A 27,745-nucleotide genomic window follows, 5' to 3' on the forward strand; every position below is an offset into this window, starting at 1 on the left:
ACTAACCTGGTCCAGGGCAGGCTAACTCAGGGCTAACTCTGTTTATCCTGAATGAAATGTCTGAGCTGTGAGTTGAGGACCAATGAAATCAGATTCCCTCCCTCTCACAAAGATTGTATCATCATCCTCATCATTTGAGAAAGACAACTGATTAAATATTTTATTAATCAAATTGATTTGTGTGTAAAAAAAATAATATTATTAATTAAAATACCTATCACATGACACATTTAGTAATGACAGCATTTGCTCTCCAAACTATACATTTTTTTTGCACAATTGTATTTTGAAATTTGCGATCGTCAAAATGACAGCCGTAACCATCCATAAACATAATCCATAGATGGCTGTTCCCATTCAAATCAAGACAGGCAGCCATTGCTAGTGTACCCCATGAGATTAACAGTCAAATTGCCAGGGTTAGAGGTTCAAATCCCTTCTATGGATTATATGTCTATGGCCACAACACAACAACACTGTTCCATCAGATAGGAATGGGGGAAAAAGGTGGTTGTTCGTTGTTAAGGGCACCAAAGACTACCTAGCAACGCTCTGTAACTACTAGGCTACCTGCCTCCCCATAAACACACCGAAGACGGCTTTAACAATAACTAATAAAATAAAATACAAATAAATAAAAGCCTATTTCACACCATAGTCTGGTGAATATGCAAGATAACTTTTCTTTCATTTTGATTTCGTCACAAAATTTAAAAAAATGTGGCGTTGACATGTCTATGAAGTGATGTTTTTGTTTTCAACGAAGAGTTCAGCCACAGAGTTTCTAAACCCAGAGGCCGCAAACATCACGATGCTTCTGGGAACGGCTTGAGAAACAGACCCAGGCCGTGGTTTGAGAAGTTATTATTTCTTAGTTGTTCATTTTATTGAAACTCTAAAGGCAAAACCTAGATTGTTAAGTAGTGGAACTTGTTATGACTCCAACCTCGTGAGGGTGACAAACATGAGACGTCAATTTTTTTTAGTCAAAAAATGTTATATATCGAAAGGAGGAGTGCCTTTGATTTGACGATCTGCACATGCGCAGTTCGGCGAGTTACACCGTTAGACCCGATGACGTGTTTCCGGGTTTGAGCCAACGTTGCCATGACTTTCGCCTACAAGCGTGATCGGGGATTTCCATTGGAGAAGCAGTTTTCTGCCTATCTTCATACTGTACCATCTTTGGTCCGGTGTTCAACTAGCCCAGACGGACAAGCATTATCCACCATCGTAGTACTGATGAAGCCTGATCTGGAATGTGAAGCTAACTGAAGCTGGCTAGCTTTATTAAAAGCCTGATCTGTAATGTGACGCTAACTGAAGCTGGCTAGTTTTATAAAAGCCTGATCTAGAATGTGAAGCTAGCTTTATATAAGCCTGATCTGGAATGTGACGCTAACTGAAGCTGGCTAGCTTTATAAAAGCCTGATCTGGAATGTGAAGCTAACTGAAGCTGGCTAGCTTTATAAAAGCCTGATCTAGAATGTGAAGCAAACTGAAGCTGGCTAGCTTTATATACGCCTGATCTGGAATGTGAAACTAACTGAAGCTGGCTGGCTTTATAAAAGCCTGATCTAGAATGTGAAGCTAACTGAAGCTGGCTTGCTTTATAAAAGCCTGATCTGGAATGTGAAGCTAACTGAAGCTGGCTAGCTTTATAAAAGCCTGATCCGGAATGTGAAGCTAACTGAATATGGCTAGCTTTATTAAAAGCCTGATCTAGAATGTGAAGCTAACTGAAGATGGCTAGCTTTATTAAAAGCCTGAGCTGTAATGTGAAGCTAACTGAAGATGGCTAGCTTTATTAAAAGCCTGATCTGGAATGTGAAGCTAACTGAAGCTGGCTAGCTTTATAAAAGCCTGATCTAGAATGTGAAGCTAACTGAAGATGGCTAGCTTTATTAAAAGCCTGATCTGGAATGTGAAGCTAACTGAAGCTGGCTTGCTTTATAAAAGCCTGATCTGGAATGTGAAGCTAACTGAAGCTGGCTAGCTTTAAAAAAAGCCTGAGCTGTAATGTGAAGCTAACTGAAGATGGCTAGCTTTAAAAATGCCTGATCTAGAATGTGAAGCTAACTGATGCTGGCTAGCTTTATAAAAGCCTGATCTAGAATGTGAAGCTAACTGAAGCTGGCTAGCTTTATAAAAGCCTGATCTGGAATGTGAAGCTAACTGAAGCTGGCTAGCGTTAAAAAAGCCTGATCCGGAATGTGAAGCTAACTGAAGATGGCTAGCTTTATTAAAAGCCTGATCTGGAATGTGAAGCTAACTGAAGCTGGCTAGCTTTAAAAATGCCTGATCTGGAATGTGAAGCTAACTGAAGCTGGCTAGCTTTATAAAAGCCTGATCTGGAATGTGAAGCTAACTGAAGCTGGCTAGCTTTATAAAAAGCCTGATCTGGAATGTGAAGCTAACTGAAGCTGGCTAGCTTTAAAAAAAGCCTGATCTGGAATGTGAAGCTAACTGAAGATGGCTAGCTTTATTAAAAGCCTGATCTGGAATGTGAAGCTAACTGAAGCTGGCTAGCTTTAAAAAAGCCTGATCTGGAATGTGAAGCTAACTGAAGATGGCTAGTTTTAAAAAAGTCTGAGTAGGTTTAGTTTGCTTCGTACTATAGTACTCAGGCTAGTGTGGAGTCACTGTGAGTTAGGCTCCAGTTCAGTTGGAGCGCTTGATATGTTTTTAGTGTTATCCTATGACCACTGTGGTCAGATGGAATAAGGAAGTAGCCATGTCTTACTCTCTAAGCAGCTGGAGTGGTATTCGATGAAGAACTTGGTCTTGGACTTTGTCATGAGGGTGGCAATGCAGTTCATGAACTTGATCCCACCCTGAGACACACTGTTGGGATCTGGAATTAAAGATAGAAAGACCAATTGGAAAGGCAGTTGTCTTTGTCCATAGATTTGCGCTAGGAAAACGCTAGAACATCTTCTGAGGGAATATAAATTTGTAAAATACAGTGATGTCAGACAGACGTGCATTAGTCACACATTAGCCAGTACGGTGTAGTTGTCTAGGGAAGTTAGAAACTGTACCCTGCTTGGAGACAAACTGTGATACCACTCCAACTTCAAATGTGGAGAAAACTGGAGAATGGTCACTGGTCATAATGTCATTGGTGCACCCTGCAAGAGAGGTTGCAAAATTATAGAATTGGTAATAACATGAACTAAAATTAGACATATTCTGTTCGTTTAATTGCAATTAATCAATTATCATTGCAGTAGTCTCACCGTATGACTGACAGAACACATGCACCAAGGGGTAGGACTTCCGCAGAACACGATCACACCATGACGGTAGATTGTATTTAGTCTGTGAGGGAGAATCATTTATATTTCAGTGGTTCGGAAAAATCATCATTGGTTTGATGGCAGGCCATGCCAAGACCATGCCATCTTTCTAATAGTGGTTTCAGAGACCCTGTGTGTCCCAAATGGGCACCCTTTTCCCTATATTTTCCCTATATGCCCAAACTACTACCTCTTCCCCTACTGTATTTATTTATTTTATTTATTATTTTGCTCCTTTGCACCATATTATTTACATTTGAACTTTGAACTTTCTTCAAATTACAAATCTACCATTCCAGTGTTTTACTTGCTATATTGTATTTACTTTGCCACCATGGCCTTTTTTGCCTTTATCTCCCTTATCTCACCTCATTTGCTCACATTGTATATAGACTTATTTTTCTACTGTATTATTGACTGTATGTTTGTTTCACTCCATGTGTAACTCTGTGTTTTTGTATGTTGTCGAACTGCTTTGCTTTATCTTGACCAGGTCGCAATTGTAAATGAGAACTTGTTCTCAACTTGCCTACCTGGTTAAATAAAAGGTGAAATAAAATAAAAAAATAAAAAATATAGGGCACTACTTTAGACCAGACCACTATGGAACCCTATTCCCTATATAGTGCACTACTTTAGACCAGACCACTATGGAACCCTATTCCCTATATAGTGCACTACTTTAGACCAGAGCCCTATTCCCTATATAGTGCACTACTTTAGACCAGAGCCCTATGGAACCATATATATAGTGCACTAGTTTTGACCAGAGCCCTATGGAACCCTATTCCCTATATAGTGCACTACTTTAGACCAGAGCCCTATGGAACCCAGTTCCCTATATAGTGCACTACTTTAGACCAGAGCCCCATGGAACCCTATTCCTTATATAGTGCACTACTTCTGACCAGAGCCCCTGGTCTATGTATGGAATAGGATACCATTTGGGATGCAACAACTGTTTACTGGCTACCTCTACAAGGTAATATAATAAACAGCGAAGCTGTGGACTTGTGCTCTAAGATATATGCCTATTTCCTCTACTGTATGAGGGCCATCTGTGCCTATACAGCATCTCAGGAAACATACACAGTAAACTTACCCCAGTGGCTTTGGCCTTGGTGTAGGCATATCTCTCGCGTGTGTCTCTCTCGAAACGATACGTGGGCGCGAACGTGATCTCTTCCTCATCTGTGATGAGATTAAATAAAAAATAGAGAGAGATGTCAAAATCACCATTATTTGTCAATTACATGTACATGTACCAGGAATTTGACCTGGTGAAGTGGTGCTGACATTGTCTTACAATTAACAATACACAGACAGAATATAGACAAAATAATGTAACCATAATCTTCATTCAGTCACACTTTCTCTACATGACAAAAGCATACGCTCTTGTGAACATAAATACTCTCTGGTAGGGCTAGCTAGCCTTTAGTTTACTCTCTGGTAGGGCTAGCTAGCCTATAGTTTACTCTCTGGTAGGGCTAGCTAGCCTATAGTTTACTCTCTGGTAGGGCTAGCTAGCCTATAGTTTACTCTCTGGTAGGGCTAGCTAGAGTCATGGCTCTGGGGCTAGCTAGCCTATAGTTTACTCTCTGGTAGGGCTAGCTAGCCTATAGTTTACTCTCTGGTAGGGCTAACTAGCCTATAGTTTACTCTCTGGTAGGGCTAACTAGCATATAGTTTACTCTCTGGTAGGGCTAGCTAGCCTATAGTTTACTCTCTGGTAGGGCTAACTAGCCTATAGTTTACTCTCTGGTAGGGCTAGCTAGCATATAGTTTACTCTCTGGTAGGGCTAGCTAGCCTATAGTTTACTCTCTGGTAGGGCTAACTAGCCTATAGTTTACTCTCTGGAAGGGCTAGCTAGCATATAGTTTACTCTCTGGTAGGGCTAACTAGCCTATAGTTTACTCTCTGGTAGGGCTAGCTAGCCTATAGTTTATTCTCTGGTAGGGCTAACTAGCCTATAGTTTACTCTCTGGTAGGGCTAACTAGCCTATTGTTTACTCTCTGGTAGGGCTAACTAGCCTATAGTTTACTCTCTGGTAGTGCTAACTAGCCTATAGTTTACTCTCTGGTAGGGCTAGCTAGCCTATAGTTTACTCTCTGGTAGGGCTAACTAGCCTATAGTTTACTCTCTGGTAGGGCTAGCTAGCCTATAGTTTACTCTCTGGTAGTGCTAACTAGAGTCATGGCTCTGGGGCTAGCTAGCCTATAGTTTATTCTCTGGTAGGGCTAGCTAGCCTATAGTTTACTCTCTGGTAGAGCTAGCTAGCCTATAGTTTACTCTCTGGTAGTGCTAACTAGAGTCATGGCTCTGGGGCTAGCTAGCCTTTAGTTTACTCTCTGGTAGGGCTAACTAGCCTATAGTTTACTCTCTGGTAGGGCTAACTAGCCTATAGTTTACTCTCTGGTAGGGCTAGCTAGCCTATAGTTTACTCTCTGGTAGGGCTAGCTAGAGTCATGGCTCTGGGGCTAGCTAGCCTATAGTTTACTCTCTGGTAGGGCTAACTAGCCTATAGTTTACTCTCTGGTAGGGCTAGCTAGCCTATAGTTTACTTTCTGGTAGGGCTAGCTAGCCTATAGTTTACTCTCTGGTAGGGCTAGCTAGCCTATAGTTTACTCTCTGGTAGGGCTAGCTAGCCTATAGTTTACTCTCTGGTAGGGCTAGCTAGCCTATAGTTTACTCTCTGGTAGGGCTAGCTAGAGTCATGGCTCTGGGGCTAGCTAGCCTATAGTTTACTCTCTGGTAGGGCTAACTAGCCTATAGTTTACTCTCTGGTAGGGCTAGCTAGCCTATAGTTTACTCTCTGGTAGGGCTAACTAGCCTATAGTTTACTCTCTGGTAGGGCTAACTAGCATATAGTTTACTCTCTGGTAGGGCTAGCTAGCCTATAGTTTACTCTCTGGTAGGGCTAACTAGCCTATAGTTTACTCTCTGGTAGGGCTAGCTAGCATATAGTTTACTCTCTGGTAGGGCTAGCTAGCCTATAGTTTACTCTCTGGTAGGGCTAACTAGCCTATAGTTTACTCTCTGGTAGGGCTAGCTAGCATATAGTTTACTCTCTGGTAGGGCTAACTAGCCTATTGTTTACTCTCTGGTAGGGCTAGCTAGCCTATAGTTTATTCTCTGGTAGGGCTAACTAGCCTATAGTTTACTCTCTGGTAGGGCTAACTAGCCTATTGTTTACTCTCTGGTAGGGCTAACTAGCCTATAGTTTACTCTCTGGTAGTGCTAACTAGCCTATAGTTTACTCTCTGGTAGGGCTAGCTAGCCTATAGTTTACTCTCTGGTAGGGCTAACTAGCCTATAGTTTACTCTCTGGTAGGGCTAGCTAGCCTATAGTTTACTCTCTGGTAGTGCTAACTAGAGTCATGGCTCTGGGGCTAGCTAGCCTATAGTTTATTCTCTGGTAGGGCTAGCTAGCCTATAGTTTACTCTCTGGTAGAGCTAGCTAGCCTATAGTTTACTCTCTGGTAGTGCTAACTAGAGTCATGGCTCTGGGGCTAGCTAGCCTATAGTTTACTCTCTGGTAGGGCTAACTAGCCTATAGTTTACTCTCTGGTAGGGCTAACTAGCCTATAGTTTACTCTCTGGTAGGGCTAGCTAGCCTATAGTTTACTCTCTGGTAGGGCTAACTAGCCTATAGTTTACTCTCTGGTAGTGCTAACTAGCCTATAGTTTACTCTCTGGTAGGGCTAGCTAGCCTATAGTTTACTCTCTGGTAGGGCTAACTAGCCTATAGTTTACTCTCTGGTAGGGCTAGCTAGCCTATAGTTTACTCTCTGGTAGTGCTAACTAGAGTCATGGCTCTGGGGCTAGCTAGCCTATAGTTTACTCTCTGGTAGGGCTAGCTAGCCTATAGTTTACTCTCTGGTAGGGCTAACTAGCCTATAGTTTACTCTCTGGTAGTGCTAACTAGCCTATAGTTTACTCTCTGGTAGGGCTAGCTAGCCTATAGTTTACTCTCTGGTAGGGCTAACTAGCCTATAGTTTACTCTCTGGTAGGGCTAGCTAGCCTATAGTTTACTCTCTGGTAGTGCTAACTAGAGTCATGGCTCTGGGGCTAGCTAGCCTATAGTTTATTCTCTGGTAGGGCTAGCTAGCCTATAGTTTACTCTCTGGTAGAGCTAGCTAGCCTATAGTTTACTCTCTGGTAGTGCTAACTAGAGTCATGGCTCTGGGGCTAGCTAGCCTATAGTTTACTCTCTGGTAGGGCTAACTAGCCTATAGTTTACTCTCTGGTAGGGCTAACTAGCCTATAGTTTACTCTCTGGTAGGGCTAGCTAGCCTATAGTTTACTCTCTGGTAGGGCTAACTAGCCTATAGTTTACTCTCTGGTAGGGCTAGCTAGCATATAGTTTACTCTCTGGTAGGGCTAGCTAGAGTCATGGCTCTGGGGCTAGCTAGCCTATAGTTTACTCTCTGGTAGGGCTAACTAGCCTATAGTTTACTCTCTGGTAGGGCTAACTAGCCTATAGTTTACTCTCTGGTAGGGCTAACTAGCATATAGTTTACTCTCTGGTAGGGCTAACTAGCCTATAGTTTACTCTCTGGTAGGGCTAGCTAGCCTATAGTTTACTATCTGGTAGGGCTAACTAGCCTATAGTTTACTCTCTGGTAGGGCTAGCTAGCCTATAGTTTACTCTCTGGTAGGGCTAGCTAGCCTATAGTTTACTCTCTGGTAGGGCTAGCTAGCCTATAGTTTACTCTCTGGTAGGGCTAGCTAGCCTATAGTTTACTCTCTGGTAGGGCTAGCTAGCCTATAGTTTACTCTCTGGTAGGGCTAGCTAGCCTATAGTTTACTCTCTGGTAGGGCTAACTAGCCTATAGTTTACTCTCTGGTAGGGCTAACTAGCCTATAGTTTACTCTCTGGTAGGGCTAACTAGCCTGTAGTTTACTCTCTGGTAGGGCTAGCTAGCCTATAGTTTACTCTCTGGTAGGGCTAGCTAGAGTCATGGCTCTGGGGCTAGCCTATAGTTTACTCTCTGGTAGGGCTAACTAGCCTATAGTTAATTCTCTGGTAGGGCTAGCTAGCCTATAGTTGATTCTCTGGTAGGGCTAGCTAGCCTATAGTTGATTCTCTGTTAGGGCTAGCTAGCCTATAGTTGATTCTCTGGTAGGGCTAGCTAGCCTATAGTTGATTCTCTGGTAGGGCTAACTAGCCTATAGTTTACTCTCTGGTAGGGCTAACTAGAGTCATGGCTCTGGTGCTAGCTAGCCTATAGTTTACCAAGGCTAACATGCTGTAGATGTGTTCACTCAATGGCTTGTTGTGCTCATTCAATGACCATGGGTTTGGCATAGAAATACATTACTTTCATCAAAATCACTTATCAATGACCACCAATTTCATCCTCACATTTTTCCATCCACATCATATAGCCTAGTGAAGTTTAATTTACTTTAGGCATAGTTAGCTATGACAGAATGTATGTTGCTAGTGGCCATGTCTTACCATAGTGTAAGAATACCTTCCCCTCTCCCTTCTCAATGGTGAGCTGGTCTCTACACAGCAGTTCCTGGTACTGCTGCTGTTTGATCTTGGTCACGATGCTCTCTGCTTCCTGTTAAGGGAACACAATGCAAAGTAGCTGCTCTCTCTTCCTGCACAGTGACGTCATCAGCACAGCACTATCTCTATTTAGATTAACTGCTGCTAGAGAAATAGGGAACAGGAACTGCATGCTGGAACTGTCCCAAATGGCACCCTCATCCCTATATTAGGGAACTACTGTAGACCAGGGCCTTTGGTAAAAAAAAATTTGTGCACTCCTCTGGTCCATGTCCTTTACACAAGTGTGTGTGTCCAAGTAACAACTTGTTTGCTTATGCTTACTTACTTGGTATGTAACAACACATTCAATAAGCACATGAATACAAATTCAGACTAGCAGTGGTTGAGAGTTGTTGATAGTTGAAAGCAGTATATTCCCCCCCCCCCCAAGCAGACACCTTGACGGCCCTGAAAGAACTTAATTGAACTCTATGTAAACTGGAAATCACATATCCTGAGGCTGCATTTATTGTAGCTGGGGATTTTAACAAGGCTAATCTGAAAACAAGGCTCCGTACATTTAATCAGCATATTGAAATGCGCGACCTGGTCTGGCAACACTCCGGATCATAGCTACTCTAATTTCCGCGACGCATACAAGGCCCTCCCTCGCCCTCCTTTTGGCAAATCTGACCACGACTCTATTTTGTTGCTCCCAGCCTATAGACAGAAACTAAAACAGAAAACGCCTATGCTCAGGTATGGTCAACGCTGGTCCGACCAATCTGATTCCACGCCTCAAGATTGCTTCGATCACGTGGACTGGGATAGCATCGGACAACAACATTGATGTATACGCTGATTTGGTGAGCGAGTTTATTAGCAAGTGCATGTGGTACCCACAGTGACTATTAAAACCTTCCCCAACCAGAAACCGTGGATTGATGGCAGCATTCGCGCAAAACTGAAAGCGCGAACCACCGCTTTTAATCATGGCAAGGCGACCAGAAACCTGACCGAATACAAACAGTGTAGCTATTCCCTCCGCAAGGCAATCAAACAAGCTAAGCGTCAGTATAGAGACAAAGTAGAGTGGCAATTCAACTGCTCAGACACAAGACGTCAGGATCTACAGCCAATCACGTCTTGCTCCCAGACAAACTAAACAACTTCTTTGCTCGCTTTGAGGACAATACTGTGCCACTGACACAGCCCGCTACCAAAAACCTGCAGGCTCTCCTTCACTGTAGCCAACGTGAGTAAAACATTTAAACGTGTTAACCCTCGCAAGGCTGCTGGCCCAGACGGCATCCCCGGCCGCGTCCTCACAGCATGCGCAGACCAGGATATATTCAATCAATCCTTATCCCAGTCTGCTGTTCCTACATGCTTCAAGAGGGCCACCATTGTTCCTGTTCCCAAGAAAGCAAAGGTAACTGAGCTAAACGACTATCGCCCCGTAGCACTCACTTCCGTCATCATGAAGTGCTTTGAGAGAATAGTCAAGGATTTGCTTACTGCCCCAATAGGTCCACAGATGACGCAATCTTACTGCCAGCAGCATACCACCCTGCATCCAACTGCTGGCTTGCTTCTGATGCTAAGCAGGGTTGGTCCTGGTCAGTCCCTGGATGGGAGACCAGATGCTGCTGGAAGTGGTATTGGAGGGCCAGTAGGAGGCACTCTTTCCTCTGGTCTAAAAAATATCCCAATGCCCCAGGGCAGTGATTGGGGACCTTGCCCAGTGTAGGGTGCCGTCTTTCAGATGGGACGTTAAACGGGTGTCCTGACTCTCTGAGGTCATTAAAGATCCCATGGCACTTATCGTAAGAGTAGGGTGTTAACCCTGGTGTCCTGGCTAAATTCCCAATCTGGCCCTCATATCATCACTGCTGTCTAATCATCCCCAGCTTACAATTGGCTCATTCATCCCCCTCCTCTCCCCTGAAACTATTCCCCAGGTCGTTGCTGTAAATGAGAATGTGTTCTCAGTCAACTTACCTGGTTAAATAACGGTAAAATAAATAAATAAACTGCACACTGCCCTAACCCATCTGGACAAGAGGAATACCTATTTAAGAATGCTGTTCATCGATTACAGCTCAGCATTCAACACCATAGTACTCACCAAACTCGTCATTAAGCTCAAGACCCTGGGTCTCGACCTCACCCTGTGCAACTGGGTCCTGGACTTTCTGTCGGGCCGCCCCCAGGTGGTGAGGGTAGGAAACAACATCTCCACCCCGCTGATCCTCAACACTGGGTCCCCACAAGGGTGTGTTCTCAGCCCACTCCTGTACTCCCTGTTCACCCATGACTGTGTGGCCATGCACGCCTCCAACTCAATCATCAAGTTTGCAGAGGTAGGCTTGAGTACCAACAACGACGAGACGGCCTACAAGGAGGAGGTGAGGGCACTCGGAGTGTGGTGTCAGGAAAACAATCTCACACTCAACGTCAACAAAACAAATGAGATGATCGTGGACTTCAGGAAACAGCAGAGGGAGCAGCCCCCCATCCACATCGATGGGACAGTAGTGGAGAAGGTGGAAAGTTTTAAGTTCCTCGGCGTACACATCACGGACAAACTGAAATGGTCCACCCACACAGACAGCGTGGTGAAGAAGGCGCAACAGCGCCTCTTCAACCTCAGGAGGCTGAAGAAATTTGGCTTGTCATCAAAAACACTCACAAACTTTTACAGATGCACAATCGAGAGCATCCAGTCGGGCTGTATCACCGCCTGGTACGGCGGTGACCGAGAGACTGAAAAACAGCTTCTATATAAAGGCCATCAGACTGTTAAACAGCCATCACCAACATTGAGTGGCTGCTGCCAACATACAGACTCAATCTCTAGCCACTTTAATAATTAATAATTGGATGTAATAAATGTATCACTAGTCACTTAAACAATGCAACTTTATATAATGTTTACACACCCTACATTACTCATCTCATATGTATATACTGTACTCTATACCACCTACTGCATCTTGCTTCTGCCGTTCAGCCATCGCTCATCCATATATTTATATGTACATATTATTAATCATTCGTTTACACTTGTGTGTATAAGGTAGTTGTTGTGAAATTGTTAGATTACTTGTTAGATATTACTGCATGGTCAGAACTAGAAGCACAAGCATTTCGCTACACTCACATTAACATCTGATAACCATGTGTATGTGACCAATAAAATTTGATTTGATAGTTGATAAAATAGTTGAGAGTTGTTGATAAAGTAGTTGAGAGTTGCTGATAGTTGATAAAGTAGTTGAGAGTTGTTGATAAAGTAGTTGAGAGTTGTTGATAGTTGATAAAGCAGTTGAGAGTTGTTGATAGTTGATAAAGTTGTTGATAGTTGATAAAGCAGTTGAGAGTTGTTGATAGTTGATAAAGCAGTTGAGAGTTGTTGATAGTTGATAAAGTTGTTGATAGTTGATAAAGCAGTTGAGAGTTGTTGATAAAGCAGTTGAGAGTGGTTGATAGTTGATAAAGTAGTTGAGAGTTGTTGATAGTTGATAAAGCAGTTGCGAGTTGTTGATAAAGCAGTTGAGAGTTGTTGATAAAGCAGTTGAGAGTTGTTGATAGTTGATAAAGTAGTTGAGAGTTGCTGATAAAGCAGTTGAGAGTTGTTGATAGTTGATAAAGCAGTTGAGAGTTGCCGATAAAGCAGTTGAGAGTTGTTGATAGCTGATAAAGCAGTTGAGAGTTGTTGATAGTTGATAAAGCAGTTGAGAGTTGTTGATAGTTGATAAAGCAGTTGCGAGTTGTTGATAGTTGATAAAGCAGTTGAGAGTTGTTGATAAAGCAGTTGAGAGTTGTTGATAAAGTAGTTGAGAGTTGTTGATAAAGTAGTTGAGAATTGTTGATAAAGTAGTTGAGAGTTGTTGATAAAGCAGTTGAGAGTTGTTGATAGTTGATAAAGTAGTCGAGAGTTGTTGATAAAGCAGTTGAGAGTTGCTGATAGTTGATAAAGCAGTTGAGAGTTGTTGATAGTTGATAAAGCAGTTGAGAGTTGTTGATAAAGCAGTTGAGAGTTGCTGATAGTTGATAAAGCAGTTGAGAGTTGCTGATAAAGTAGTTGAGAGTTGCTGATAGTTGATAAAGCAGTTGAGAGTTGCTGATAGTTGATAAAGCAGCTGAGAGTTGTTGATAGTTGATAAAGCAGTTGAGAGTTGTTGATAGTTGATAAAGCAGTTGAGAGTTGTTGATAAAGTAGTTGAGAGTTGTTGATAAAGCAGTTGAGAGTTGTTGATAGTTGATAAAGCAGTTGAGAGTTGTTGATAAAGTAGTTGAGAGTTGTTGATAAAGCAGTTGAGAGTTGCTGATAGTTGATAAAGCAGTTGAGAGTTGTTGATAGTTGATAAAGCAGTTGAGAGTTGTTGATAAAGCAGTTGAGAGTTGTTGATAAAGCAGTTGAGAGTTGCTGATAAAGCAGTTGAGAGTTGTTGATAGTTGATAAAGTAGTTGAGAGTTGTTGATAAAGCAGTTGAGAGTTGTTGATAGTTGATAAAGTAGTTGAGAGTTGTTGATAGTTGATAAAGCAGTTGAGAGTTGTTGATAGTTGATAAAGTAGTTGAGAGTTGTTGATAGAGCAGTTGAGAGTTGTTGATAGTTGATAAAGCAGTTGAGAGTTGTTGATAGTTGATAAAGCAGTTGAGAGTTGCTGATAAAGCAGTTGAGAGTTGTTGATAGAGCAGTTGAGAGTTGATAAAGTAGTTGAGAGTTGTTGATAAAGTAGTTGAGAGTTGCTGATAAAGCAGTTGAGAGTTGTTGATAGTTGATAAAGCAGTTAAGAGTTGTTGATAAAGCAGTTGAGAGTTGTTGATAAAGCAGTTGAGAGTTGTTGATAGTTGATAAAGCAGTTGAGAGTTGCTGATAGTTGATAAAGCAGTTAAGAGTTGTTGATAAAGCAGTTGAGAGTTGTTGATAGTTGATAAAGCAGTTGAGAGTGGTTGATAGTTGATAAAGCAGTTGAGAGTTGTTGATAGTTGATAAAGCAGTTGAGAGTTGTTGATAGTTGATAAAGTAGTTGAGAGTTGCTGATAGAGCAGTTGAGAGTTGCTGATAGAGCAGTTGAGAGTTGTTGATAGTTGATAAAGCAGTTGAGAGTTGTTGATAGTTGATAAAGCAGTTGAGAGTTGTTGATAGTTGATAAAGTAGTTGAGAGTGGTTGATAGAGCAGTTGAGAGTGGTTGATAGAGCAGTTGAGAGTTGCTGATAGAGCAGTTGAGAGTGGTTGATAGAGCAGTTGAGAGTTGCTGATAGAGCAGTTGAGAGTGGTTGATAGTTGATAAAGTAGTTGAGAGTGGTTGATAGAGCAGTTGAGAGTGGTTGATAGAGCAGTTGAGAGTTGCTGATAGAGCAGTTGAGAGTGGTTGATAGTTGATAAAGTAGTTGAGAGTGGTTGATAGAGCAGTTGAGAGTGGTTGATAGAGCAGTTGAGAGTGGTTGATAAAGTAGTTGAGAGTTGCTGATAGAGCAGTTGAGAGTGGTTGATAGTTGATAGAGCAGTTGAGAGTGGCTGATAGAGCACTTGAGAGTGGCTGATAGAGCAGTTGAGAGTTGCTGATAGAGCAGTTGAGAGTGGTTGATAGTTGATAGAGCAGTTGAGAGTGGCTGATAGAGCAGTTGAGAGTTGCTGATAGAGCAGTTGAGAGTGGTTGATAGTTGATAGAGCAGTTGAGAGTGGCTGATAGAGCAGTTGAGAGTGGCTGATAGAGCAGTTGAGAGTTGCTGATAGAGCAGTTGAGAGTTGCTGATAGAGCAGTTGAGAGTGGCTGATAGAGCAGTTGAGAGTTGCTGATAGAGCAGTTGAGAGTGGCTGATAGAGCAGTTGAGAGTGGTTGATAGTTGATAGAGCAGTTGAGAGTGGCTGATAGAGCAGTTGAGAGTTGCTGATAGAGCAGTTGAGAGTTGCTGATAGAGCAGTTTAGAGTTGCTGATAGAGCAGTTGAGAGTTGCTGATAGAGCAGTTGAGAGTTGCTGATAGAGCAGTTGAGAGTTGCTGATAGTTGATAAAGTAGTCGAGAGTTGTTGATAAAGCAGTTGAGAGTTGCTGATAGTTGATAAAGCAGTTGAGAGTTGTTGATAGTTGATAAAGCAGTTGAGAGTTGTTGATAGTTGATAAAGCAGTTGCGAGTTGTTGATAGTTGATAAAGCAGTTGAGAGTTGTTGATAAAGCAGTTGAGAGTTGTTGATAAAGTAGTTGAGAGTTGTTGATAAAGTAGTTGAGAATTGTTGATAAAGTAGTTGAGAGTTGTTGATAAAGCAGTTGAGAGTTGTTGATAGTTGATAAAGTAGTCGAGAGTTGTTGATAAAGCAGTTGAGAGTTGCTGATAGTTGATAAAGCAGTTGAGAGTTGTTGATAGTTGATAAAGCAGTTGAGAGTTGTTGATAAAGCAGTTGAGAGTTGCTGATAGTTGATAAAGCAGTTGAGAGTTGCTGATAAAGTAGTTGAGAGTTGCTGATAGTTGATAAAGCAGTTGAGAGTTGCTGATAGTTGATAAAGCAGCTGAGAGTTGTTGATAGTTGATAAAGCAGTTGAGAGTTGTTGATAGTTGATAAAGCAGTTGAGAGTTGTTGATAAAGTAGTTGAGAGTTGTTGATAAAGCAGTTGAGAGTTGTTGATAGTTGATAAAGCAGTTGAGAGTTGTTGATAAAGTAGTTGAGAGTTGTTGATAAAGCAGTTGAGAGTTGCTGATAGTTGATAAAGCAGTTGAGAGTTGTTGATAGTTGATAAAGCAGTTGAGAGTTGTTGATAAAGCAGTTGAGAGTTGTTGATAAAGCAGTTGAGAGTTGCTGATAAAGCAGTTGAGAGTTGTTGATAGTTGATAAAGTAGTTGAGAGTTGTTGATAAAGCAGTTGAGAGTTGTTGATAGTTGATAAAGTAGTTGAGAGTTGTTGATAGTTGATAAAGCAGTTGAGAGTTGTTGATAGTTGATAAAGTAGTTGAGAGTTGTTGATAGAGCAGTTGAGAGTTGTTGATAGTTGATAAAGCAGTTGAGAGTTGTTGATAGTTGATAAAGCAGTTGAGAGTTGCTGATAAAGCAGTTGAGAGTTGTTGATAGAGCAGTTGAGAGTTGATAAAGTAGTTGAGAGTTGTTGATAAAGTAGTTGAGAGTTGCTGATAAAGCAGTTGAGAGTTGTTGATAGTTGATAAAGCAGTTAAGAGTTGTTGATAAAGCAGTTGAGAGTTGTTGATAAAGCAGTTGAGAGTTGTTGATAGTTGATAAAGCAGTTGAGAGTTGCTGATAGTTGATAAAGCAGTTAAGAGTTGTTGATAAAGCAGTTGAGAGTTGTTGATAGTTGATAAAGCAGTTGAGAGTGGTTGATAGTTGATAAAGCAGTTGAGAGTTGTTGATAGTTGATAAAGCAGTTGAGAGTTGTTGATAGTTGATAAAGTAGTTGAGAGTTGCTGATAGAGCAGTTGAGAGTTGCTGATAGAGCAGTTGAGAGTTGTTGATAGTTGATAAAGCAGTTGAGAGTTGTTGATAGTTGATAAAGCAGTTGAGAGTTGTTGATAGTTGATAAAGTAGTTGAGAGTGGTTGATAGAGCAGTTGAGAGTGGTTGATAGAGCAGTTGAGAGTTGCTGATAGAGCAGTTGAGAGTGGTTGATAGAGCAGTTGAGAGTTGCTGATAGAGCAGTTGAGAGTGGTTGATAGTTGATAAAGTAGTTGAGAGTGGTTGATAGAGCAGTTGAGAGTGGTTGATAGAGCAGTTGAGAGTTGCTGATAGAGCAGTTGAGAGTGGTTGATAGTTGATAAAGTAGTTGAGAGTGGTTGATAGAGCAGTTGAGAGTGGTTGATAGAGCAGTTGAGAGTGGTTGATAAAGTAGTTGAGAGTTGCTGATAGAGCAGTTGAGAGTGGTTGATAGTTGATAGAGCAGTTGAGAGTGGCTGATAGAGCACTTGAGAGTGGCTGATAGAGCAGTTGAGAGTTGCTGATAGAGCAGTTGAGAGTGGTTGATAGTTGATAGAGCAGTTGAGAGTGGCTGATAGAGCAGTTGAGAGTTGCTGATAGAGCAGTTGAGAGTGGTTGATAGTTGATAGAGCAGTTGAGAGTGGCTGATAGAGCAGTTGAGAGTGGCTGATAGAGCAGTTGAGAGTTGCTGATAGAGCAGTTGAGAGTTGCTGATAGAGCAGTTGAGAGTGGCTGATAGAGCAGTTGAGAGTTGCTGATAGAGCAGTTGAGAGTGGCTGATAGAGCAGTTGAGAGTGGTTGATAGTTGATAGAGCAGTTGAGAGTGGCTGATAGAGCAGTTGAGAGTTGCTGATAGAGCAGTTGAGAGTTGCTGATAGAGCAGTTTAGAGTTGCTGATAGAGCAGTTGAGAGTTGCTGATAGAGCAGTTGAGAGTTGCTGATAGAGCAGTTGAGAGTTGCTGATAGAGCAGTTGAGAGTTGTTGATAAAGCAGTTGAGAGTTGTTGATAAAGCAGTTGAGAGTTGCTGATAGAGCAGTTGAGAGTGGTTGATAGAGCAGTTGAGAGTGGTTGATAGAGCAGTTGAGAGTGGTTGATAGAGTTGCTGATAGAGCAGTTGAGAGTTGTTGATACTGTAGCAACCTTAACCCAACACAACCTCGTCAAAAGGTTCAGATCTCTTAGCATAACGGTTAAGGTTGAGTTGACAGTCGCTGGACACAGTCGCTGGCCACCCCCCCAAATTCATCACAATACAATCTCCACATCCAACGTTAACTGCTATGGTAGTTCAACTTACTGTGGATGGCAATTCAATTCGATAATTCAGATCCCCAAGCCAGAACAGATGAGTGAATCGATGTGTGATGTCAAACGGATTCAGTTTCTTATCTCCAAGATTCAAGAAACGTAGGATGCTGACGTAATTTTGGTTGCGTCTGGTAAGAGAACAAATGTTGAGAAAATAAATGTCTTGCTTTCAAGTAGTTGAGATATGAAGAGATATGGTATCTTCTTTTCTCACGTTTAGCTATTTTTGCAACATGCAGACACTATCTTTGTGTTCCTTTTTTTCATCAAACAGAAATTAACAGAACCAGTTAAAGGCTACTCAAGAAATAGAGCAGACGGGCCACAAATAACAACAGACATCCTAAATAATACTGGAGCATAAACAACCCCCCAAAAAACTTGTAAGAGTTTAGAGGCATTTTGAGGAGATGTTAAACATTCTGATATTGTGTCAGTGGAATCAATACACTTTTTAATTTAACTCCATTTTGCTTTCAACATAAACTGGTTTCTAGGGGTCAGAAGTATTTAAAATGCTTGAGGATTGTTACATTGTGATTATGTAATTTGTCAGCCATTTTTAATCCCTGTAGTTCACCTGATCTTCTTCTCGCTCCCCGAAGTCAGGTGACTGTTGACAAAGCCAAAGGAAGTACCGTTGAACATGAAGGACACACCCACTGCTCCCTTATTTCCTGGAACATAAAGATAAATGGATGTGACGTTAGGCCTCTCTGCTGTTTGTGCCTTTCATCGTCTAGGTTGTTAATAAAAAGAGGGCCAGTTTCCCAGACACAGATTAAGTCTAGTCTTGGACTAAAAAGCCATTTCATTGGAGAATCTTTATTGCACATGCTTTTTAAATCCAGGACTAGGTGTCATCTGTGTCCGGGAAATTGGGCCAAAGAGTGTGCAGTGAGTTGGTGGGTCTGCAGTGAGTGGATGGGTCTGCAGTGGGTGGATGAGTCTGCAGTGAGATGATGGGTCTGCAGTGAGTGGATGGGTCTGCAGTGAGTGGATGAGTTTGCAGTGAGTGGATGATTCTGCAGTGAGTGGATGGGTCTGCAGTGAGTGGATGGGTCTGCAGTGAGTGGATGGGTCTGCAGTGGGTGGATGAGTCTGCAGTGAGATGATGGGTCTGCAGTGAGTGGATGAGTCTGCAGTGAGTGGATGAGTCTGCAGTGAGTGGATGGGTCTGCAGTGAGTGGATGATTCTGCAGTGAGTGGATGGGTCTGCAGTGGGTGGATGGGTCTGCAGTGGGTGGATGAGTCTACAGTGGGTGGATGGGTCTGCAGTGAGTGGATGGGTCTGCAGTGAGTGGATGAGTCTGCAGTGAGATGATAGGTCTGCAGTGAGTGGATGGGTCTGCAGTGAGTGGATGAGTCTGCAGTGGGTGGATGAGTCTGCAGTGGGTGGATGAGTCTGCAGTGAGTGGATGATTCTGCAGTGAGATGATAGGTCTGCAGTGAGTGGATAGGTCTGCAGTGAGACGATGGGATTTACCCAGTGCGTTGGCGATCCCTGTCTTAACGCTGTCTGAAAAGATGTGTGAGATTCTGTTTTCGTGCTCTGGCTTGGCTAGCACAACGATACGGATGTTCCATAAGGTTTGGACGGCTATCTGAACAAAATATAACACATCATAATTACAATAAAACACATATTATTAATCAGATTTTTTTATGGTGAATTCTATTACAATCGAACAGTCAGTGTCACTTGTTTTAACGTAACGTCCCAAGGCTTAGTTCCAACCACATATACAGCCAGCTGGTGTACGAGATTAGTTGTTAATGTGTAACCTATCTAACACCAGTGTAAAAAATCAGGAGTTTACAAGTAACTATACTTTAAGGGGTGGTTTCCCGGACTCAGATTAACATTTTACATTTACATTTTAGTCATTTAGCAGACGCTCTTATCCAGAGCAACTTACAGTAGTGAATGCATACATTTCATACATGTTTTTCTCCGTACTGGTCCCCCCCGTGGGAATCGAACCCACAACCCTGGCGTTGCAAACACCATGCTCTACCAACTGAGCCACACGGGATTAAGCCTAGCAAAGTTAATGTAAAATCTAAATTGAAAGTGCTTTTGTAGTCCAGGGCTTAATATGTATCCTGGAAACTGGCACTGAGTGTTGAGATAGTAACTGACTTGTTTGAAGCTGATGTCGGTGGTTCCTCTCAAGGCACTCTTCAGAGTGTCTATCCACTCCTTCTCCCCCAGGGGATCTTCCTGAGTCCCGACCACATAGATGTCGTGAGGAATGTGGTCGGCCGTGTCGTCCCTGGTCTTGCCCTGACCCTTACACTGGAACCACGATGCTATGCTGTGAGGGGGACTGGCGTTACCTGGAGGAAGAGGTAATTATTAATCAATCAATATGTTTAATTGTCTCAATCAATCAATCAATCAATCAATCAATCAATCAATCAATCAATGTGTAATTAGCTGTTGAGTTCTTGAGCAAAATAATTATCGACTGAGCTGAAGTAGCAATATCGATATCGAACAATATTGATACTAATTTATAAGTAAAGTATTTATTATCAACAAATTGATACACTGGGTAGATTATTCTGTGTGTTTTAGTTAATGTAGACATTGAAGGCAGGTATTTTACCCATATTCCAGGTACCAACGAACACAGTGATCATATCTGGCTCAGGCTTGTCTGAGTGTTTGTTCTTCATCTGCTGAAGGAGTTGACAGAACCCCTCTCTTTTCTGGTGACACACACACACACACACACACACACACACACACACACACACACACACACACACACACACACACACACACACACACACACAGACACAGACGACACACACACACACACACACAGACGACACACACACACACACACACACACACACACACACACACACACACACACACACACACACACACACACACACACACACACACAGACGACACACACACACAGACACACACACCACACACACACACACACACACACACACACACACACACACCAGAAAGATGACCACACAGTTTACATGAAACCATAGCTTGGTGGTACATGTACAAAGCCTTCAGAAAGTATTCACACCCCTTGACTTTTTACATTTTGTTGTGTTACATCCTGAATTTAATATGGATTAAATTGTGTTTTTTTTTATTTTTATTTTTATTTTTTACACAGAATAGGCCAGTAAGTCAAAATGGAATTATGTTTTTTGACATTTTTACAAATTAAAAATGAAAAGCTGAAATGTCTTGAATCAATAAGTATTCATCCCTTTTGTTATGGCAAGCCTAAATAAGTTCAGGAGTAAAAATGTGTTAAGTTGCATGGACTCTGTGTGCAATAATAGCGTTTAACATTATTTTTTTGAATGACTACTTCATCTCTGTACCCCACACATACAATTATCTGTACGGTCCCTCAGTCCAGCAGTGAATTTCAAACACAGATTTAACCACAAAGACCAGGTTTTCCAATGCTTCGCAAAGAAGGGCAACTATTGGTAGATGGGTAAAACATTATTATTATTTTTTAAAGCAGACATTGAATATCCCTTTGAGCATGGTGAAGTTATTAATAACACTTTGGATTGTGTATCTATACACATCACTACAAAGATACAGGCGTCCTTCCTAACTCAGTTAAGAAGAAGGTAAGGGATTTTACCATGAGGCCAATGGTGACTTTAAAACAGAGGATGGATCAACAACATTGTAGTTACTCCACAATACTAACCTAATTGACAGAGTGAAAAGAAGGAAGCCTGTACGTTATTTTTTTTTATTCCAAAACATGCATCCTGTTTGCGACAAGGCACTAAAGTAATACTGCAACAAATGTGGCAAAGAATTTAACTTTTTGTCCTGAATACAAAGTGTTATGTTTGGGGCAAATCCAATACAACACATTACTGAGTACCACTCTCCATATTTTCAAGCATTGTTGTCACGCCCTGACCTTAGAGATCCTTTTTATTCTCTATTTTGGTTAGGTCGGGGTGTGACTAGGGTGGGTACTCTAGTTTTGTATTTCTATGTTGGCCTGATATGGTTCCCAATCAGAGGCAGCTGTATCTCGCTGTCTCTGATTGGGGATCATATTTAGGCAGCCTTTTCCCACCTGTTGTTTGTGGGATCTTATTTTGAGTCAGTGCATGTGGCACCTCTGTCGTCACGGTTTGTTGGTTGTTTCTTTTTTGTTGTTGTTGGTTGTGAAGTTTCACTAAAATATAATGTGGAATTCAGAGTACGCTGCGCCTTGGTCCTTCTCTACACACAATCGTGACAATAGTGGTGGCTGCATCATGTTATGGGTATGGCTATAATTGTTAAGGACTGGGGAGTCTTTCAGGATAAAAAAGAAACAGAATGGAGCTAAGCACAGTCAAAATCCTAGAGGAAACCTGGTTCAGTCTGCTTCCCACCAGACACTGGGAGATGAATTCACCTTTCAGCAGGTCAATAACCTAAAACACAAGGCCAAATCTACACTGGAGTTGCTTACCAAGAAGACAGTGAATGTTCCTGAGTGGCCGAGTTACAGTTTTGACTTAAATCTACTTGAAAATCTATGGCAAGACCTAAAAATGGTTGTCTAGCAAAGATCAACAACCAATTTGACAGAGTTAGAAATTTTTAAAAAATAATAAATTGGCAAATCTTGCAAAATCCAGGTGTGGAAAGCTCTTAGAGATTTACCCAGAAAGACTCTCAGATGTAATCGCTGCCAAAGGTGCTTCTACAAAGTATTGACTCAGCGGTGTGAATACTTATGTAAATTACTTCTGTGTTCAATTTTCAATCAATTTGCAAAAAATCTATTTAATCCTTTTTAAATTCAGTCTGTAAAACAAGTCAAGGGGTATGAATACTTTCTGAAGGCATTGTAATTCCTCTGAGGTCTACCTTTGTATCGTCGAAGACAAACTCTTTCCTCAGAGTCTTCTCTTTCTCGGTCTCCAACACGATCACCAGTTTGGCAACTTTCTGGGATTTCACCAGCTGTAAAACTACACATGACATAGATTAAGGTTACATCCACTAGTATCTTAGATTACCTTTCCCTTTATATGGCTTTATTATTATTTCTTTATTATAATGTATTATTTCCCTTTATTACAGCACTACATTTGACCAGCGCTGTCGTTACACGACGCAATTTGCATGCAATTTTAGTTGTTTGCAAATTAGTTGCTTCTTGATTGCTTCGTGAAACACTCCCCTGCATACATTTCAACTTTGTACAACTAGTTACAAGCAACAGCCAATCAAAACAAACACACTTTTGACACATGATCCATTGGAAAGGTTCAGAATTCTGACCCAGTTGTCATGTCAACACAGCTGTCAGTGCTGCACAGCACAATCCGCGATCAGCCAGATGACAGAACAGACACTAGCACAATAGGAGATGTAATGTAATTTATTGTACATGGTTTAGCAGTCAATAAGTGTAATTTAGAAGTGAACCAAAACCTCTCTCTGACCAGTTTCAACTGAAATTGTCCACCATGAACTGTGTTAGCTACAGTTGAAGTCGGAAGTTTACATACACTTAGGTTGGAGTCATTAAAACTATTTTTTCAACCACTCCACAAATTTCTTGTTAACAAACTATAGTTTTGGCAAGTCGGTTAGGACATCTACTTTGTGTATGACACAAGTAATTTTTCCAAAAATTGTTTACAGACAGATTATTTCACTTATAATTCACTGTATCACAATTCCAGTGGGTAGGAAGTTTACATACACTAAGTTGACTGGGCCTTTAAACAGCTTGGAAAATTCCAGAAAATGATGTCATGGCTTTAGAAGCTTTTGATAGGCTAATTGACATCATTTGTGTCAATTGGAGGTGTACCTGTGGATGTATTTCAAGGCCTACCTTCAAACTCAGTGTCTCTTTGCTTGACATCATGGGAAAATCAAAAGACCTCAGAAAATAAATTGTAGACTTCCACAAGTCTGGTTCATCCTTGGGAGCAATTTCCAAACGCCTGAAGGTACCACGTTCATCTGTACAAACAATAGTACGCAAGTATAAACACCATGGGAGCACGCAGCCGTCATACCGCTCAGGAAGTAGACGTGTTCTGTCTCCTAGAGATGAACGTACTTTGGTGCGAAAAGTGCAAATCAATCCCAGAACAACAGCAAAGGACCTTGTGAAGATGCTGGAGGAAACAGGTACAAAAGTATCTATATCCACAGTAAAACGAGTCCTATATCGTCATAACCTGAAAGGCCGCTCAGCAAGGAGGAAGCCACTGCTCCAAAACCGCCATTAAAAAAAGCCAGATTACGGTTTGCAACTGCACATGGGGACAAAGATCGTACTTTTTGGAGAAATGTCCTTTGGTCTGATGAAACAAAAATAGAACTGTTTGGCCATAATGACCATCGTTATGTTTGGAGGAAAAAGTGGGAGGCTTGCAAGCCAAAGAACACCATCCCAACCGTGAAGCAAGGGGGTGGCAGCATCATGTTGTGGCGGTGCTTTTGATGCAGGAGGACTGGGGCACTTCACAAAATAGTTGGCATCATGAGGCAGGAAAATTATGTGGATATATTGAAGCAACATCTCAAATCATCAGTCAGGAAGTTAAAGCTTGGTCGCAAATGGGTCTTCCAAATGGACAATAACCCCAAGCATACTTCCAAAGTTGTGGCAAAATGGCTTAAGGACAACAAAGTCAAGGTATTGGAGTGGCCATCACAAAGCCTTGACCTCAATCCCATAGAAAATTTGTGAGCAGAACTGAAAAAGCGTGTGCGAGCAAGGAGGCCTAGAAACCTGACTCAGTTACACCAGCTCTGTCAGGAGGAATGGCCCAAAATTCACCCAACTTACTGTGGGAAGCTTGTTGAAGGCTACCCAAAACATTTGACCCAAGTTAAACAATTTAAAGGCAACGCTACCAAATACTAATTGAGTCTATGTAAACTTCTGACCCACTGGGAATGTGAAATAAATCATTATCTCTGCTATTATTCTGACATTTCACATTCTTCAAATAAAGTGGTGATCCTAACTGACCTAAGACAGGGAATTTTTTACTTGGATTAAATGTCAGGAATTGTGAAAAACGGAGTTTAAATGTATTTGGCTAAGGTGTATGTAAACTTCCGACTTCAACTGTAGCTGCGTTGTTGTTGTTATCGATCTAATTTTGGCTAGCTAAATTGTACAGCCTGCATTTCTTCTATATCCTTTCTGTTACAATAACCAAACAGTTGGGGAAGCACAATGTAATGCAGCAGATGACATGGGGATGACATGGGGTGAGTTTAGAATTCTCAAATCAGCAGCTTCAATTTGATTGGCTGTTGCATGCAATTTTAATCGCGTTTGAGTAACTTCATGAAACATCAAAATTGCTTGAGATTATGCCACTTGCAACTGCAACTAAAATCGCATGAAAGTTGCTTCGTGTAACTCCAGTCTAAGGCCTAGATGCAGTACAGAATGTAAAAACAAAAATAGAAAGACTTTACGATTATAGGAGGAATAAAGTACTTACTTTTATTGTGTACAAAGTATTTATCTTCTGGTCCGTCTTTATATTTCTTGAAGTAGATCTTCCCAGTTTCCACATCCACCTTGAGGAACATCTTGGTTGTGAGACCAAGCAACTCTGATTTGACCTGCAAAGAAGACCACGACCTCATAAATTCACAAAAAGTCCTTATGCAATTAAACCATGTAAAGACAATTTACAGTTTAACCCCAATGATAATAGAGATACAATTATTTTGTTTCAGACGAGTTTTATTATCCGCTATGCCTTCGATATACAATATGTGGTAACATTGTTATCAGGAAATACAATGATAGTTGGCTTTTTTTGGCTGCAGTATCAACATTAGTTCAACTTACTTCAAATGTAATAGGTGGTATTAGAGACTTCCTATGGCCTCCTTCATATCCTACCGACTCAAACAGAGCAGCTTTGGCCTGAAAAAAAAAGGAAACCACAGTATGTGAAAAGGAAGCATTACTCCTTCAACTGTACGTTTATGTTTCTGGCCTGATTTTGGTCAAAAGTGTAACAGGAAAGACGTTATAACATACGAGGAGATAATCTACACCAGGTTCAGTTAGTGATTGATAGAAATAGCAAATGAATAAGCTATTGCTAACGTTGCTAACTTTTGAATAAAACAAAAAATAAAAATAAAATGTCAGAATAATAATGTGTCCCAAATGGCAACCCTATTCCCTATATAGTGCACTACTTATGACCAGAGCTCTATGGGCCCTGATCGAAAGTAGCGCACTATTTAGAGAACGGGACAGGCCCTAAGTTTAGAATAGTGTTAAACATTACTTTATCCTCGATGGAGTAGAGCAGCTTGGTAATTTGTTCCAGCCTGAATGACACAGCCTGGCCTGAATCTGCTGACACCTAGAAATTAAAAGCAGAAACGTGAATTCAAAATAAACCAAGAATAGGGCAGAGACAGCCTTCAACGCATTACATAGGGCATATCCTTAAAAACACAAAGGACTTGATTATATAAATACTCTATACTAGACCAGAGATATACATACTGTACACTAGACCAGAGATATAAATACTCTATACTAGACCAGAGATATAAATACTCTATACTAGACCAGAGATATAAATACTGTATACTAGACCAGAGATATAAATACTGTATACTAGACCAGAGATATAAATACTGTATACTAGACCAGAGATTATATAAATACTGTACACTAGACCAGAGATATAAATACTGTACACTAGACCAGAGATGATATAAATACTGTACACTAGACCAGAGATTATATAAATACTGTACACTAGACCAGAGATATAAATACTGTACACTAGACCAGAGATATAAATACTGTACACTAGACCAGAGATATAAATACTGTACACTAGACCAGAGATGACAGTAAAACTAAACAGAAGTGTCTGATAAATGGTTAATAATAGACAAAGACTTCTTGTCTAGAATGGATCCTCATCCCGACCTGTTTCCTTATTGAATACTGATGTAAAAAATAATACCATCTTGAATGCAGCTCATACCGTCCCATCTCCTTCCTGAAAGTTGATTATAAATAAATGGCTAATATAAGGTTAATTATAATAACAACACACCTGGCTTCTCATTCGGCCGACCCCTGGGGACAGCTGTTGGTCTAGAAGCCTCTGAAAGGCCTCCAGAGTAGGAAGGGTACGGGAGATCTCGCTGACAACACAGGAGCACCAGAAATGTTATTTCAACTGAAAATACTTATTTCATCCCCCAAGGGTTAATCACATGTTGTTTTCCAGGGTTAGAGTCAATCAATTCCATTTCTATTAAGATAATTCCCATGAATTGACCCCCCCAACCCTGCTGTTAACAGTGAATGCTGAGTGCTTTAAATGTTGCAGATATATACAGTGGGGTCCAGAATTATTGCCACCGTTGATAAAGATGAGCAATAATGACTGTATAAAAGAAATAATTCAAATACTGGGCTATATTTTATGCTCCTCCCAAAAATTGGGAAATTATTTTATTTTCTATTAATGCAATTGCTCAGAATTTTTTTTAGAATTGTTTAATCAAATCAAATCAAGCTTTTTTTTTAATACAGAACCTTTCAGACACAGTTTTACAACGCAATGTCCTTTACAGGAAAAATAATGATGAACTGAACAACTAAAAACACACTAAAGGAAAAACAAAGCTAAAAATATGTTTTTTAAGATCTCTTTTAAATATGTCCGCAGTTTTAGCCCCTCTCAGATTCTCTGGCACGTTACTCCAGAGGCTGAGGGCAAAATAACTAAAGTAACAAAATTATTGACACCCCTAAAAATACTTACTGTACAAATAAAGTAGTCAAAAGTTTAGTGTTTGATCCCATGTTCCTAGCACTCAATGATTATATCAAGCTTGTGATGGTACAAACTTGTTGGAAGCATTTGCAGTTAGTTTTGGTTGTATTTCAGATGAGTTTGTTCCCAATAGAAATTAATGGTAAATAATGTATTGTGTCATCTTGGAGTCACTTTTATTGTAAATAAGAATATAACATGTTTCTAAACACTTCTACATTAATGTGGATGCTACCATGGTTACAGATAATCATGAATAAATTGATGAGTGTAAAAGTTACAGAGGGTCAAAGACCATACCCCCAAGACATGCTAACCTCCCCTGTTATTGGTAATGGTGAGAGGTTAGATTATACCCCCAAGACATGTTAACCTCCCCT

General features: G+C 41.0%; 1 protein-coding gene across 1 annotated transcript in view; it reads right to left on the minus strand.

Moving 5' to 3' along the window:
• Positions 1-27,745, minus strand: part of inpp5d (inositol polyphosphate-5-phosphatase D) — a 56,194-nt gene that overhangs the window by 8,451 nt on the left and 19,998 nt on the right. Inside the window, exons 7-21 of the mRNA XM_029695396.1 lie at positions 26,637-26,727; positions 25,848-25,925; positions 25,397-25,474; positions 25,041-25,164; positions 22,426-22,529; positions 20,156-20,258; positions 19,687-19,883; positions 19,030-19,147; positions 18,124-18,220; positions 17,533-17,671; positions 8,767-8,875; positions 4,402-4,490; positions 3,240-3,321; positions 3,042-3,131; positions 2,744-2,854 (exon numbers count right to left, since the gene is read on the minus strand). Coding sequence (XP_029551256.1) covers positions 2,744-2,854; positions 3,042-3,131; positions 3,240-3,321; positions 4,402-4,490; positions 8,767-8,875; positions 17,533-17,671; positions 18,124-18,220; positions 19,030-19,147; positions 19,687-19,883; positions 20,156-20,258; positions 22,426-22,529; positions 25,041-25,164; positions 25,397-25,474; positions 25,848-25,925; positions 26,637-26,727 — 1,610 coding nt within the window. The remainder of the gene's footprint in view (positions 1-2,743; positions 2,855-3,041; positions 3,132-3,239; positions 3,322-4,401; positions 4,491-8,766; positions 8,876-17,532; positions 17,672-18,123; positions 18,221-19,029; positions 19,148-19,686; positions 19,884-20,155; positions 20,259-22,425; positions 22,530-25,040; positions 25,165-25,396; positions 25,475-25,847; positions 25,926-26,636; positions 26,728-27,745) is intronic.

Source organism: Salmo trutta, chromosome 17, assembly GCF_901001165.1.
Source record: "Salmo trutta chromosome 17, fSalTru1.1, whole genome shotgun sequence".
In the NCBI taxonomy this organism is placed as follows: Eukaryota; Metazoa; Chordata; class Actinopteri; order Salmoniformes; family Salmonidae; genus Salmo; species Salmo trutta.